At 34.9% G+C, this 15,078-nt stretch overlaps 1 protein-coding gene across 5 annotated transcripts in view; it reads left to right on the top strand.

Moving 5' to 3' along the window:
* REV3L (REV3 like, DNA directed polymerase zeta catalytic subunit) overlaps window positions 1-15,078 on the top strand; it is a 181,663-nt gene that overhangs the window by 62,764 nt on the left and 103,821 nt on the right. For all 5 annotated transcript variants that reach the window (XM_034991840.1, XM_034991838.1, XM_034991839.1 and 2 more), the window contains exons 4-7: window positions 1,550-1,710; window positions 8,983-9,079; window positions 13,471-13,565; window positions 14,123-14,227. In XM_034991840.1, coding sequence (XP_034847731.1) covers window positions 1,550-1,710; window positions 8,983-9,079; window positions 13,471-13,565; window positions 14,123-14,227 — 458 coding nt within the window. The remainder of the gene's footprint in view (window positions 1-1,549; window positions 1,711-8,982; window positions 9,080-13,470; window positions 13,566-14,122; window positions 14,228-15,078) is intronic.

Here is a 15,078-nt window from a genome sequence, read left to right as displayed (position 1 = left end):
AAACTTACCTGAATACCCCCAATACCTAAATCCCAGTATGTCTAAAACTGAGTTTATCATTAATCCCCCTCCAAAAAAATCTGCAAAGAAACCTGTTTTCTTCCAGTCCTTTCTATTTCAATAAACCTGGCACCACCAAGAAATCTAGACATTGTCCTTAACTCCTATTCTACCATACCATACCCTCCACATCTAGTCAGTCATCAAGGCCTGACCATTTTATTCATTGTGTCTCCTGAATCAACAGATTGCCATGATCTTTGTTAAAGCCACCATCATCTTAGTTTTTCCACAATAGCCTTCTCACTTCCTATCTCTAGCCCTTTGTATTTTCTAGCTACCCTGGTCATTTCTCTTTCCTGCTCCTCACTTCAAAGGCAAATTCTGCCATCTCTTTGAATGTCTTAATAGGTTGTGTATGATCTGACTTTTCATTATCTCTCTAGCCCATTCCCCCATAGACACACTCACCACAGCCTCCGTCACTAAGCCTCACTCAATGATTTCAGTTCCCAGATAAGCCACATTTTCTTGTGACCCTTCACATGTGTAATTTTATTTGTGTGAAATACTCTTCCTTTCTTCAGAGAAGAAGTATCTTTAATTGATCCTTAATCTCCTGCTTAGAGACTTCTCTTCAAGCAGCCTTTGCAGAAACAACTTCTGTACTTTATCTTATTAATATCCCTTCTAGATGTTTCATATACTTCCCTTGTATAGCACTTATACTTTTTATAATTGCCTGTTGTTTGTATTCCCCATCATGAAGGAAAAATAACCCAAGAAAAGAAAAATACTAAAACGGTAATATTTCTGAGTAGTGGGTTTGAGTCATAAATCCTTTTTCAGAACATTTGTAATAATCTTTTAAAATATTTTTCTCGGGGCGCCTGGGTGGCTCAGTCGTTAAGCGTCTGCCTTCGGCTCAGGTCATGATCCCAGGGTCCTGGGATCGAGCCCCACATCGGGCTCCCTGCTTGGCAGGAAGCCTGCTTCTCCCTCTCCAACTCCCCCTGCTTCTGTTCACTCTCTCGCTGTGTCTCTCTCTGTCAAATAAATAAATAAAATCTTTTAAAAAAAATTAAAAAAATAATAAAATATTTTTCTCAATTTTTAAAAGGAAAAGCTTTTTTTTCTTTTTTAATTTTATTTTTAAGTAATCTCTACACCCAATGTGGGGCTCAAACTTACAACCCGGAGATTAAGAGTCACATGCTCCACCAACGGAGCCAGCCAGGCACCCCAGGAAAAGCTCATATTTTAAAAACTTTTGACATTCTGTTTTTTTAATATAATTAGTATTAAGTTCGTTTTAGAAGTCAAAATATTCTTCATCCAGGTAGTTTTTTTGTCATTTTCTTTGAATGTGCAGCTTACTTTAAAACTTGACCTAAACTTTTAATTTCTAATAAAATACAAAGTTTCAGTAAAATTAAAATAAAAAATTTGTGTGCTAATATAATGTGCTTCATTCTCTATAGTAGTGTAATGTTTCACTTAACATTTTAGGAACCATAATTTTATGATGTAACTTTTTTTTCTAATTTAGGATATGTGAACTTTTGCAAAGTGGAGCCATAATGAATAAATTTTACCAGCCTCATGAAGCGCATATTCCCTACCTCCTACAGCTGTTCATTGACTACAATCTCTATGGAATGAATTTAATAAATCTGGCTGCTGTCAAGTTCCGAAAAGCAAGAAGGAAAAGTAAGGTTAATTTTCCAAGTTCAAATTAAAGCTTTGAAACAAGTGTTATGTACTTGATGATTTATAAAATAACATATATTTTGAAAATAACTGCTGAGTGGATAAAGAATAAAAAGAAATATGCAAAGTGGTATTAGGGTTTATCAGGAAAAGAATCTCAAAAGAAATTTTTTTGGTAATTAGTTCATTGAAATATAATTCAAATACTGTACAACTCACTCATTTAAAATGGACAATTCATTAGCTTTTAGTATATTCACAGAATTGTACAGCCATCACCACAGTCAAATTCAGAACATTTTCAACACTTCTAAAAGAAACCCTGTAGTCTTTAGCAGTCACCTCTAACCCTTCCATGCCTCTCACCCCGTAGCAACCACTAATCTATTTTCTATCTCTCTATGTTTGCCAGCCTGCACATTTCCCATAAATGGAATTATATGGTTTTTTTTTTTTTTCATTTAGCCTAATGTTTTCAAGTTCATCCATGTTGTAACATCTATTAGTGTTTCATTCCTTTTTATGGCCAAATAATGCTCTATTGTATGAGCATACTACATTTTGTTCATCAGTTCATCAACTGATAGAAAATTTGGGTTTCCACTTTTTGGCTATTCTGAACAAAGCTGCTTTGAACATTCATGTACAGATATTTGTATAGCCATATATTTTCAATTTCCTTGGGGGCACATACCTAGGAATAGAATTTCTGGGTCAGATGGTCTAGCATCTTTTGTTTTTGTTCTCATTGAATTCCTTCTCTTCTGCTTGAAACAAAATGAACCGAACATTTTTTTTCTGCCAACGCTATTGTCCTTTCTGTTACAATTTTTTTCTTTTCCTTCACTGCCAAACTTCTTAAACCAGAGGCTAGCTTTTTTTTTTTTATCTCATAGTTTACTGGCTATTCTTTTTGGTTTAACTTCTTACATTTCTTTCTTTCTTTTTTTTTTTTAAACAAAACTCTTAAGAGTTTTTTTTTTTTTAAGATTTTATTTATTTATTTGAGACAGAGAATGAGAGACAGCATGACAGGGAGGAGGGTCAGAGGGAGAAGCAGACTCCCCGCCAAGCAGGGAGCCCGATGCGGGACTCGATCCTGGGACTCCAGGATCAAGACCTGAGCCGAAGGCAGTCGCTTAACCAACTGAGCCACCCAGGCCCCCAACTTCTTACATTTCTTCTACAGTATCTAAACTGTGCTCTGAAAAGTAACCAGGGAGGATTTTTTTCTCCCTAAATAGTGGACTAAGTTATCATAATCAACCCTCCTATTAAAAAGAATCTAAAGGCTAAGAAGATTAAAAAAAAAAAATCTTAAATGCATCAAAGAGATACAAAACAGTAAAGAAATACTGGCCAAAAGAGGAAATAGACTGCTGAAAATCAACCTTTGTCCCGAGGGGTTGGTCATCCTGGAAAATTTGGAGCCTCCACTGAGACAGCCTTACCGAATGAGAGAGGCAGAAAACAAAACCCAGGGTCTCCTTGGGTAAGATGCCATTACAAACTGGGAAGTGGAACAGTCTTTGATATATTTCAACAGTTTGAATTCCTTGGAGATAAAAGAGATTCCCAGCTCTAGAATTTGATCTGAGGTGGTGATGGTCTGGTCAGATACTCAGATACTCTAGTACAGTAGAGGAATTTTCTTCATTACAGATCTTAAATTATTCCTAAAAATAACATTTCAAATATAGTATGTTCGCACAATTTAGAATATACCAGTCACACAAGAAAACTGTCTCAATGAGCAAAACCTAGCAAACACTGATGTGCACACGCATGTACCAAAGACCTACAGAGAATTCAGTTATTAGAATTATAGATGCAATTTGAAAAACTATAATTCAGAATTCTTATCAAATACTATTTGCAGTGCTTTAATATATAATGTTATAGTCACTTACAGTTGTGTTTGTCGTGTCTCTCGATGATGCTAATAATACCCTATGTGAAACAATTTAGATTGTTTTATATTGACAACTTATATTAAATATTACATTTTTTAAATGCACAGAAGTTGAAGCATTGAGACCAACATATGACTCCCCTTTTAAGTAGACCAAAATAATTCATTTGTTCATAACTAATTCTACTAGATAATAATCTCAGTTTTAGGTGTCAATTTACAGTTTACTAAATGCCAGTTTTTCTCATCATCTCAAAATCTTAGAATTTTATAAAATTCTATATAAACCAAGTTGTGTAAATGGTCCATAGGATCCCCAAGATAGAAATCATCTAATAAAGGATGAAGTAGGCTGTCTGCCCAGTATCTTTCTTTTTCTCCATAGAGAAAAGACCAGAAAGTAAAGGCAGGAAGAGAGAAGATATTAGAAAGGCAGGAGAGAGATAACTTCACTGCTTAACTTTCTTCCCTACAGGGATTGTTTCCCCAAATTCTTTGAGGGCTGTTATTTCTTACCTGGGAGATCTTCTGCGGGGGGGGTGGGCAATGTAGAGATTTTCAAGAGTAAAGCTTTAAGGAATCACATTACCCAATTTCAAGACATGTATTACAAAGCTACAGTAATCAAGACAGCATGGTATTGGTAAAAGGATGGACATATAGACCAATGGAACAAAAGAGAACCCAGAAATAGACCCACACAAATAACATCAACTTATCTTTGGCAAAGGTACAGTCGTAATTCAGTGAAGAAAGGATAGTTTTTCAACAAATGGTGCTGGAATCACTGGATGCCAGAAAATAAAAATAAAAGAACCCAGACACATACTTCACACCTTATATAAAAAGTAATTCAAGGGCACCTGGGTGGCTCAGTTGGTTAAGCGACTGCCTTCGGCTCAGGTCATGATCCTGGAGTCCCTGGATCGAGTCCCGCATCGGGCTTCCTGCTCGGCAGGGAGTCTGCTTCTCCCTCTGACCCTCCCGACCCTCCCCCCTCTCATGCTCGCTCTCTCTCTCTCAATCTCTCTCTCTCAAATAAATAAATAAAATCTTTAAAAAAAAAAAAGTAATTCAAAATAGATCATAGACTTAAAGGTGAAATGTATAACTATCAAACTTACAGAAGAAAACAAAGGGGGAAAGTCTGCCTGACCTTGGATTTGGAAATGAGGTTCTAGGTAGAATACAAAAAGTATGATCCATGAAAAGAGGAACTGCTAAGTTGATTTTGTCAAAATTAAAAACTTCTGCTCTGTGGAAAATACTGTTAATGAAAAGATAAGTCACACACTGGGTGAAGACATTTTCATATTACATATCAGATAAAGTACTTGCATCTGGAATATGTAAAGAACTTCAACAGTAAGAAAGCAAACAAACCAATTAAAAATAGTCAAAAGATGGGCACCTGGGTTGCTCAGTCGGTTGAGCATCTGACACTTGGTTTCAGCTTGCATCATGATCTCGTGGGTTGTGGGATCAAGCGCGCCCCCCGCCCGCCCCCCCGAGAATGGAGTCTGCTTGAAGAATCTCTCCTTCTGCCCCTCCCCCAACGTGCGCATGTGTGCTCGAACTCTCTCAAATAAATAAATCTTTTAAAAATAAAAAAAGTTTGGGGCGCCTGAGTGGCTCAGTCGGTTAAGCGTCTTCCTTCAGCTCAGGTCATGATCCCAGGGCCCTGGGATCGAGCCCTGCATCGGGCTCACTGCTCAGCGGAGAGCCTGCTTCTCCCTCTCCCTCTGCCTGCCACTCTATCTGTGCTCTCTCTCTATCTCTCTGTCAAATAAATAAATAAAATCTTAAAAAAAAAAAAAAAGTTCAAAAGACCTAGACAGATACTAGGAAAGAAGATGTAATGATGGCTAACACATGAAAAGATGATTGTTAACATTATATATCATTAGGGAAATGCAAATTAAAACCACAAAGAGCTACCACTAAATACCTATTAGAATGGCTAAAATCCCAAAACTAGCAATACATGCTGGTAAGGATGTGGAACAGCGGTAACTCTCATTCATTGCTGGTGGGAATGCAAAATAGTGCAACCACTTTAGAATACAGTTTGGCAGTTTCTCATAGTGTTATACATAGAGACTTACTATATGACCCAGCGATTGCTCTCCTCTGCATTTACCCAAGTGATTTAAAAGTTATATCTGCCCAAGAATCTGTATGCAAATGTTTATAGCAGCTTTATTCATAATTGCTAAAAGTCTAAAGTAACCAAGATGTCCACTCATTGGGGCAATGGATAAACTGTGATATAACCATACAGTGTAATACTGTTTATCAATAAAAAGCATCAAGCTATTGATTCATACAACATTGGTGAATCTTTAACGCATTTTACTGAATGAAAGAAGCTAGACCCAAAGGCTACTAACTGGATGATTTCATTCATATAACATTCTGGAAAAGGCAAAACTATAGAAATGGAAAACATATTAGTGGTTGCCAGGGATTGAAGGACAGGGGAGTATTGACTACAAAGCAAATGTACAGGGAAACTTTTAGGGTGAAGGAATTATTCTGTATGGTACTGCATGGGTCTATATATTTATCAGACCCATAGAACTATACCTTAGCCAAATGTTGAAGGTTAACATCCTCAGTGGTGTCATGTGGTTATTGTGTACCCCTTCATATGAGGTGATGAGGAGAACACTTCATCTCTGTGATACTTCATAAACCCATTACCACAGTCTAATGATGAGAAAAACGTCAGACAAACCCATACATGGGGGTACCTTCTACAGGTTACCTGGCCAGTACTCATGATTCTCAAGGCCATGAAAAACAAGGAAAGACTGAGAAATAGACCAGAGGAGACTTAAGGAGATGGGATAACTAGATGCAGTGTGGTGTCCTAGATAGGATTGTGAAATGGAAAGTGGACAACAGTGGAAAAACTGGTGAAATTCAAATAAAGTGTGCCGTTTAGTTAATGTGTCTGTGTCCGTTTATTTTGACAGACGTACCGTTGTAATGTAAAATGTTAACAGTAGGGGAGACTTGGTAAGCAATACGTAGAAACTCTGTACTACCCTTGCAACTTCTCTATAAATGTAAAATTATTCCAAAATAAAAAGGTTATTGGGGGAATAAAAGAATATAACAGGTTGATTATTAGTATCAAATATAGATGAGAGCTCAATTAGGATTGAAGAATGGAAAAGATTCTAGACTATGAACAGGAGGTTTTTATAGGAAAAGGAGGTAATTTTTGCAAAAGTTTATTTCCAATAGGAAAAAAGCATGAGAAGAGTTTGAGTTGTCAAATATATGTAAGCCATTTATTTTAGTTACAGAAGTTAGATGAGTATTATTAGAATGTTAATTAGAAGGAATTTTTTTTAAGATATGGAAAATTTTTACAATTTGAAGGCAGAAATACATGAAATTTAGTTGGAAATTAAAAGCAGGGAAATTGCTGCAAGTATGATGAAATAAAATTTATATCTCAATTCATTATACTAAATGGCCCTCAGGTTTTGGTTTGTTTTGTCTTGCTTGTTTTGTATAAAAGGTTATAATGAAATCATGGAAAGAATAAGTAAATCACTTTTTTATATTTTACATTTCTCAGACATCATATAGTTAAACTGTTAACTTCTTACAGTAAATTAATATATATGCATAAGTTAACATTTTTATTTTATAAGACAAGTTAATGTACATAATGTAGTCTTACTTTTGTAAATGGAGTAAATTCAAAAGTAAAGATTTAGGAATTTTAACATTTTATATGCATATACAGCTTTTCTCAGTATTTCAGTTATATAATCAGGTATCAGATGAAATAGAAATGGTGCTAACTACTATAGTTGTTAAGGTGAAGCATATAAAATAAATAGAGTAAATATTTTGAGCACCACAGAGGTATTTTATATTACATATTTTAACATCCACAATTGAAAAATTATATGTGTGTGTGTGTATATATATATATATAAGTTAGGGAGTTTCCATGTTCTTTAGGGAAATATGCTAAAACACATAAAAGTAGGTAAAATGAATTTTTATAATGTTATCAATAACTTTGAATCAGTAAATTTGTGTAGATTCTTTTTTCATATAAATTTATTAGAAAATAATATTTATGGTAATTTTCAACTTACAAAGTAATTTCATATTAATGCCCTAGCCACCTAACAGCAAAGTCTTTAAAAACTTCTGAAGTTATGTAAAATCACTTACATGTTTTGGCATGTGTTTTATGGAAATAACAAAGATGGTAGTACCTGATCTCATTCTTTTTTTTTTTAAGATTTTATCCATTTGTTTGACAGAGAGCACAAGCCGGGGGAACAGTAGAGGAAGAGGGAGAAGCGGACTCCCCGTTGAGCAGGGATCCCAATGTAGGGCTCGATCCCAGGACCATGGGATCATGACCTGAGCCGAAGGCAGCCGCTTAACTGACTGATCCACCCAGGCGCCCCCTGTTCTCAGTTTTAATTACACGATTTTGTGATCAAGCTCACCAAATAAGATCAAAGTACTGGGGCACCCGGGTGGTTCATTTGGTTGAGTGTCTGACTCTTAATGTCAGCTCAGGTCTTGATCTCAGGGTCATGAGTTCCAGCCCCTTGTTGGGCTCCACGCTGACATGGTGCCTACTTAACAACAACAACAAACAAAAACAAAGCATTACATTTAGCTGGAAAAGATTACAAATTTAGTATCTTTCTTAGGATTCTTTCCATGCTACTCAATTAAGCTTTCTCTTAGAATTTAAATTCCCACAAAAGATCACAGAAAAGTTTAGAGACTACTTCAAAGTATGCCCCAGGACTCAGTGCCTGAAACCTAGACAACTAAGTAAACATGCATAGTCACTTCTTCCACTGCTGGTCAAATTGTTTTGCATTTGCCCCAGGTTTCCACTCACTGTTATCTGCCACCACTTCTGAAATGTGTTGCATATTTTTTGTTCAGGGATTAGTGTTAAAGTATGTTTTGAATCTTATCTGGAATCTGATTTCCACTAGAATTTTAGTGGAGATTCATACAGAATACCCTAGGAGTTTTAAAGTCTATAAAAATTCTTAATTCTTCATTATTTTCAAAATGAGTTTTTAATCATACCTACCACAATAGCACACTTAAATGTGTCATACTTTTATTCCAGTATCTAAGTATTGTTTCTATTTCTCATATCCATATTAGAAATACTTTTGTCCCCTCTTAGTTTGGAACCATTGTTCTCAGCTGTGCATATGCATTCCTGTGTGTGTATGCATTTTAAGGGCACCATTTTAGGAACTAGTCATATAGGTTATATATTATTTTACTTAAAGGGTAATTGTGTGCAAGTTAAAAATAGAATTTATCCCCTTTTACCTTTCTATTCCTAGGTGATTCATTGCGTACAACTGGATCTTGCAAGGATCGGCTACCAGGAAATTCTCTTACTGGTACTTTATTTCTGTGGGAAGAAGATGAAATACCAAGGTTAGTTAATGTTGTAAAGGAAAAAAAACCTCTTTATGTATATCCTAATGTATTCAGAAATCAGTGGTTACTATAATTTAATCTTAACGTTATATATATATATATTTTTTTAAAGATTTTATTTATTTATTTGAGAGAGAGAATGAGAGACAGCACAAGAGGGAAGAGGGTCAGAGGGAGAAGCAGACACCCCGCTGAGCAGGGAGTCCGATGCGGGACTCGATGCGGGACTCGATCCCGGGACTCCAGGATCATGACCCGAGCCGAAGGCAGTCGCTTAACCAACTGAGCCACCCAGGCGCCCAACGTTATATATATTTTTTAATCTACAAGTCTGTCAGAGAAGCAAATCTCAACATTAGTATGTTAAATGGAATCACAGATTTTAAAAACAGACCTTGGAAATAAGATGAAAATAGACCTACTTATCATCTAATTAATAAAAGTAATCTGGGTATAAATTTTTATACTTCTCTCCAACATGTCTTCATTATGCATTGTAAATTGTTATCCTATAACTTGTCAAATAAAAATCACATATAAAATAGCAATTTAAAATGTAAATAGCAAATATTTTTAATAAAAATAACTCCCAAATTTCTAAATATTTTTATGGAAAAAATGTAAGTTGACATAGTGTGTATGAATAATGTAGTTTGTGATTTCTTTTGACCAAGTATATTATTTATTAGACTTTCTGGAGGAGATAACATTTTCCAGATGTTTAGAATTCCCTACCATAAAGCAGATATGTAATTAGTGCCTATCTAAATTATCAATAATAATTTTATACATAGAATTCAGAGAGGTGGTGCCTGGGTGGGTCAGTTGGTTAAGCGACTGCCTTCGGCTCAGGTCATGATCCTGGAGTCCCACGTCAGGTTCCCTGCTCAGTGGGGAGTCTGCTTCTCCCTCTCCCGCTCTCCCTCTTGTGCTCTCTCATTCTCTCTCTCAAATAAATAAATAAAATCTTTAAAAAAAAAAAAAAAAGAATTCAGAGAGGTATCTGAGGTATCTTTAAAAAAAATATAAAGTTTTTGTTGTTTAAGATCCTAATACGTACTTCACAGAATTTCCACATTTTAGAATTACTTGGGCTTTTTTTTTTTTTAAAGATTTTATTTATTTGAGAGAGAGACACAGCAAGAAAGGGAACACAAGCAGGGGGAGTGGGAGAGGGAGAAGCAGGCTTCCTGCTGAGCAGGGAGCCCAATGTGGGGCTCGATCCCAGGACTCTGGGGTCATGACCTGAGCCAAAGGCAGACACTTAACGACTAAGCCATCCAGGCACCCCTACTTGGGCTTTTAATAGCTAAAGTTAAGAAAGAATTTCACTAAATAATGATAGAAATACATTGTTTTATGACAGAAATAATTGTACCAGAACGAAACTTCGAGGACTTCAAAGTGATATGCACAGTGACTTGCCTTACCTCTTGATTGACCTTAACAAGTGTTAGGACTTTTTGATAAACGTGCACACACATGTTCACATATGCATACAGGTGTACTTGTTGGTTCCTCTCAGGTACAGCAGAATTGTTTTTTAATCATGTTGAAATGGTATTAAGTTTAGACAAAATATTATTTACCACATCAAATTCAAGTTCTAATCAGTCCAGAGCGAAGTGACCAAGAAGCTACTTGCTGCCTTCATTTTTTTATGCCTGTGATACCAGTCCTCTATCTTTCTGAAATTGGAGCACATCAATTTGATCCAAGGACTTTACCTATTCACTAGAGCCTTTAGTTTTCAAAGTTCCATATTTAATAACGTGTTTTGCTTGATCAAATAAGAACAGAATTTATTAGTATGAGAAATCCGTTTATAAGCAACCATCTTTCTAGTTAGGTCATAGTAAAGCTTTACTGGTTAGAAGTAAGTTTGGGGAAACCATATATAATGAAAAGATTGCAACTTAGACTGTTTTGGGGGAGCCCATTTTATTCTTAACTGACAAATTATGAGCAAAGATACAAATAGGCAAACTAGTGAAATTAGACGAGGTACTCAGAATTTATAATAAATATAGGATAGCTATATATTTTTGTCTCAGATTATCCCACATTTTTTTATTCTGGGGATGCTTATATTTTAATTAACATGAGAATCCATTGTTTCACCAAGTACAAATAGCATAATGTCAAAAAATGTTGTCATGGATTAGTATTCTTAGATTTTATTAGTCTCATTTCCGTCCCCAGTGTTGTTATCACCTTCTTGCTGGGTACCTTTTTTTTTTTTTTTTTAAACGTTTTATATTCCCTCACAAACATTATTACAAGGACCATGACAAATAGCAGCAACCTCGTAAGAGATGAGAGTGCTGAGTTAGCAGTTCTGCTAACCCTACTTGTTAACTCATTGTAAATTACCACATATCATGGACCTTCAGGGTCCTTTGCCAGAGTGTTGAATCCACAAAAGTCAAGTCTACTGCAGTAATCTCAACCCTGGCTGCCCATCAATTGATCTGAAGAGACTTTTAAAATTATAGATGTTTGAGCTCCACCCTCAGTGATTCTAATTAGTAGGTCTGTTGTGTTAAGCTAGAAACAGAAATGTTCAGAGAGGCACAATTGTCTAGTTACTATCATATGGCTTATCTACTTTTCATGATTATAATGAATGGTTTACATGTTTTGCTCACTCAAATTTTTTACTTATGGTTTTTCTATCTACTGGAAACAAATTTTTAATTGTAAAAACTACTTCTTTCCCTAGGAACACCTCCTGTTCTGAATGTCTAAAGTAGTTTTGTAATAAGGGCAAGAAATAGTTGTAAATTTTTACTATGAGATTGCATTTTTTTAATGTTATTCTTCCCATTTTTTATCACAAATATGCTACTCCTGGAAAATTCACCCTTGAAATTTACAGTATAATTCTTGCAAAAATTGTGAAATTTTTTGGTAAAAGAAAACTGTTGACCAAAAACTATTTTATCTACTATTTCAATTCATGGCAAAACTGATTTTATTAAATTATATGAATAAAAAAGGCAAGTTACATTGATAATTATTTTTTTCTGAAAGTAAAAGGGATATATTTTGATAGGTTGGCTAATATGTCCCTTCCCTATCAATGGAAAAAGATATATGTATGTGTTTTGTATCTACACGTATATGTATACACATATAGGGATTTCCTTAGGAATAGACAGTGGAAAATTAGGTTTTGCTAATATGTTTCTCTTAAAATATAAAAAAAAAACCTTTCAACTAAAAATGTTAATGAAATCTGCCATCACCCACTTTCTAGTAAAAGTTCTCCTTTTCATTTGGGGTCCATATTTGTAGAAGATCTAAATTTTGGAATGAGCAAACTGGTATCCACATTAGATGTTGTACGTTCATTCTATCAAACAGGGACAGTTATGTGGTGTCTTCCTAATCCAGCTCTGATGAAAAAAAATGCTTTTGAGTAAAAGAACATTAGTGGGGAACAACCCTCTGAAGTTGTCATAAGAATTAATGCCTTGTGGTATCACCACTTTTCTTAGCTATGATCCCACTGTTGAACTCATAGTTTCTCAGTTCTGTAGTTATGAAGACTTTTACAGTGTTCCTCAGCTCAGCAGTAGTTGAGGACAGGGAGAACAGTATTATTTGCCCACTTTTCAGTATGCTTACTTCCCCTTATCTCTTGTTGCATATTCTGTCCTCATTTTTTACAACCATCTGTGATTACAGAGCAAGATGCCTCTAGGCAAGTCATTACAAATATATATGGTTTCTATATCCCTCTGTTGTCCCTCTGTTATCTAATCCCATTCTACCCTGGATATGACCCACATGCTAAAGCATTGTACATTCCTTATATATAAAATATAATGAACCGGGCGCCTGGGTGGCTCAGATGGTTAAGTGTCTGCCTTCGGCTCAGGTCGTGATCCCAGGGTCCTGGGATCGAGTCCCGCATCGGGCTCCCTGCTCCTTGGGAGCCTGCTTCTCCCTCTGCCTCTCTCTCTCTCTCTCTGTCTCTCATGAATGAATAAATAAAATCTTTAAAAATATATATATATATAATGAACCAAAATATATAAAATATACTGAAAAAGGATCTCAATAGAGTTGTCAATACAATAGGTTTTGTATTTTTCTCTTCCTGTTTTTTATTTCTTTATATGTACACACACACTATCAAATGTGTCATAAATAATTGTGACTTACTATAATATCACTAAACATGAAAAATTATATAAGAAAAGTCTTCAGAAAATTTTCTTTTATGTGATATATATATTTTAAATGTCATTTATTTTTTAAGTAATCTCTGCCCATTGTGGGGCTTGAACTCACAGCCCCAAGATCAAGAGCTGCATGCTTTACCGACTGAGCCAGCCAGGCACCCCCTGATTATTATATTTTTTGATATCTTCTTAATACAGCTCTTTAATACTGGAAGGTGTTGAACCACAGAGTACATGTGAATTAGAAGTGGATGCTGTAGCTGCTGATATCTTAAATCGGCTGGACATTGAAGGTATATACACAATTATTAATATGTGTTTTTATTTTAAAATTTAATGGCCGGAGTGGAAAAAATAGGGAAGAAAACATTAGTAGGGAAGTAACATGTTATAGAAGGAGGATGCAAAATGTTATGAAGATTTCTTCTGTACCTCTGATGAGATGGTCATTATTTTTTCATTAATATTTTCATTCATGTAAGTATGTTTGCATAGACATGAGCCTAAAGTAAGACACTAAATACATTAGCCATCATAAAAGAATTTCATATACTCTGCCTTTTAATTTTTTAATTTTCAGGTTATATACCAGGGAGGGGACTCTTAGGTGTATTAGCTGTCATCACATGTTTAAATCTTACTCATTTGATGGGTTTCGGGAGCCAGTAGGAAGAAAACTAAAAAAGGAATAATGTGATAATGTAGATTGGGAATGTTTGGTCGTTTTATTACACAAAGCAGGTAATTTTTTTAAGGCAGTATTTTTTTTTTTTTAATTTTGGATTTCTTTTTCTGAGCAAGTATTTTTCACTTTGATCCTTGTTGTATTGAAGTATTGTTGTGATTATAGGTCAAATTGGTGGAAACCCTGGTCTGCAGGCCATATGGGAAGATGAAAAGCAACGGCGAAGAAACAGAAATGAAACTTCTCAAATTAGCCAACCCGAATCACAAGGTATAAACCTAATAGTACTCTGGTGATTTTTTTTTTTTTTACACTAAATATTCTAATAGAAAAGTTTAAGCCATTGAGTTTTTACCTTGACATTAAATTTTATTTTTCAAATTACCTTTAAATGTTCTAGTTTTTTCCTATTGTCATTGCTCTGAACTGTAATTCTTTACCTCCAAAGTGTCACTCATTGTTCTCTCCCTCCACCCACACCCCCTATCCCCATAGAAATTGGCATCTTCATTGTCCTTGGTTTTTCACCTTACCTTGTCTTCTTGTCCCACCTCTTAGCTCCTTTTTTATTTTCTAGTATGTTCTAGGCTTTTGTATTTCCAAATGAGCTAGAATACTCACAGAAGATAAGAGTCCCAACTTAGAAACACTGTATTTTGTTCATTAAGCTTTGAAAATGAAAGCTTTGAAATACTGCCCTTAAACTACTGGGTATGTCCTATAAATTCCCGCTTTGATCATCTTGTACAGCTCTGAAGAAAATACTCATTTTATGTATTACTAAATTCTGCTACATTCAGAAAAGAATATGAGGGCTTAAATAAATGCCATGGATACAATAAAAAATTTTAAATAAAACTAAAAGAATTAAAGATATATGTAAAAGAATAAAAAGACATAATTCAGAAGGTAAATATATTTGAAATACAGTAGTAAGTATACATTGAAGTCCAATTAAAATTTTTATTATGTCTTGGACACTAAAATGCTATGATAAATTTTGAATGCCTTCTAAGATAGAAATATTTTATAAGGGGGAAATTTCTAGGTTCAGAGTGTGCGATACATTTATAGGTAGAGAACAATGTTTTTGTTTTAGATTTAAGTTACAATTATAGAAC

The sequence above is a fragment of the Mirounga leonina genome, unplaced genomic scaffold (genome assembly GCF_011800145.1).
Source record: "Mirounga leonina isolate KUSES-001 unplaced genomic scaffold, KU_Mleo_1.0 Mir_53, whole genome shotgun sequence".
Taxonomy (NCBI): Eukaryota; Metazoa; Chordata; class Mammalia; order Carnivora; family Phocidae; genus Mirounga; species Mirounga leonina.
This window is presented reverse-complemented; position numbering and strand designations above follow the sequence as displayed.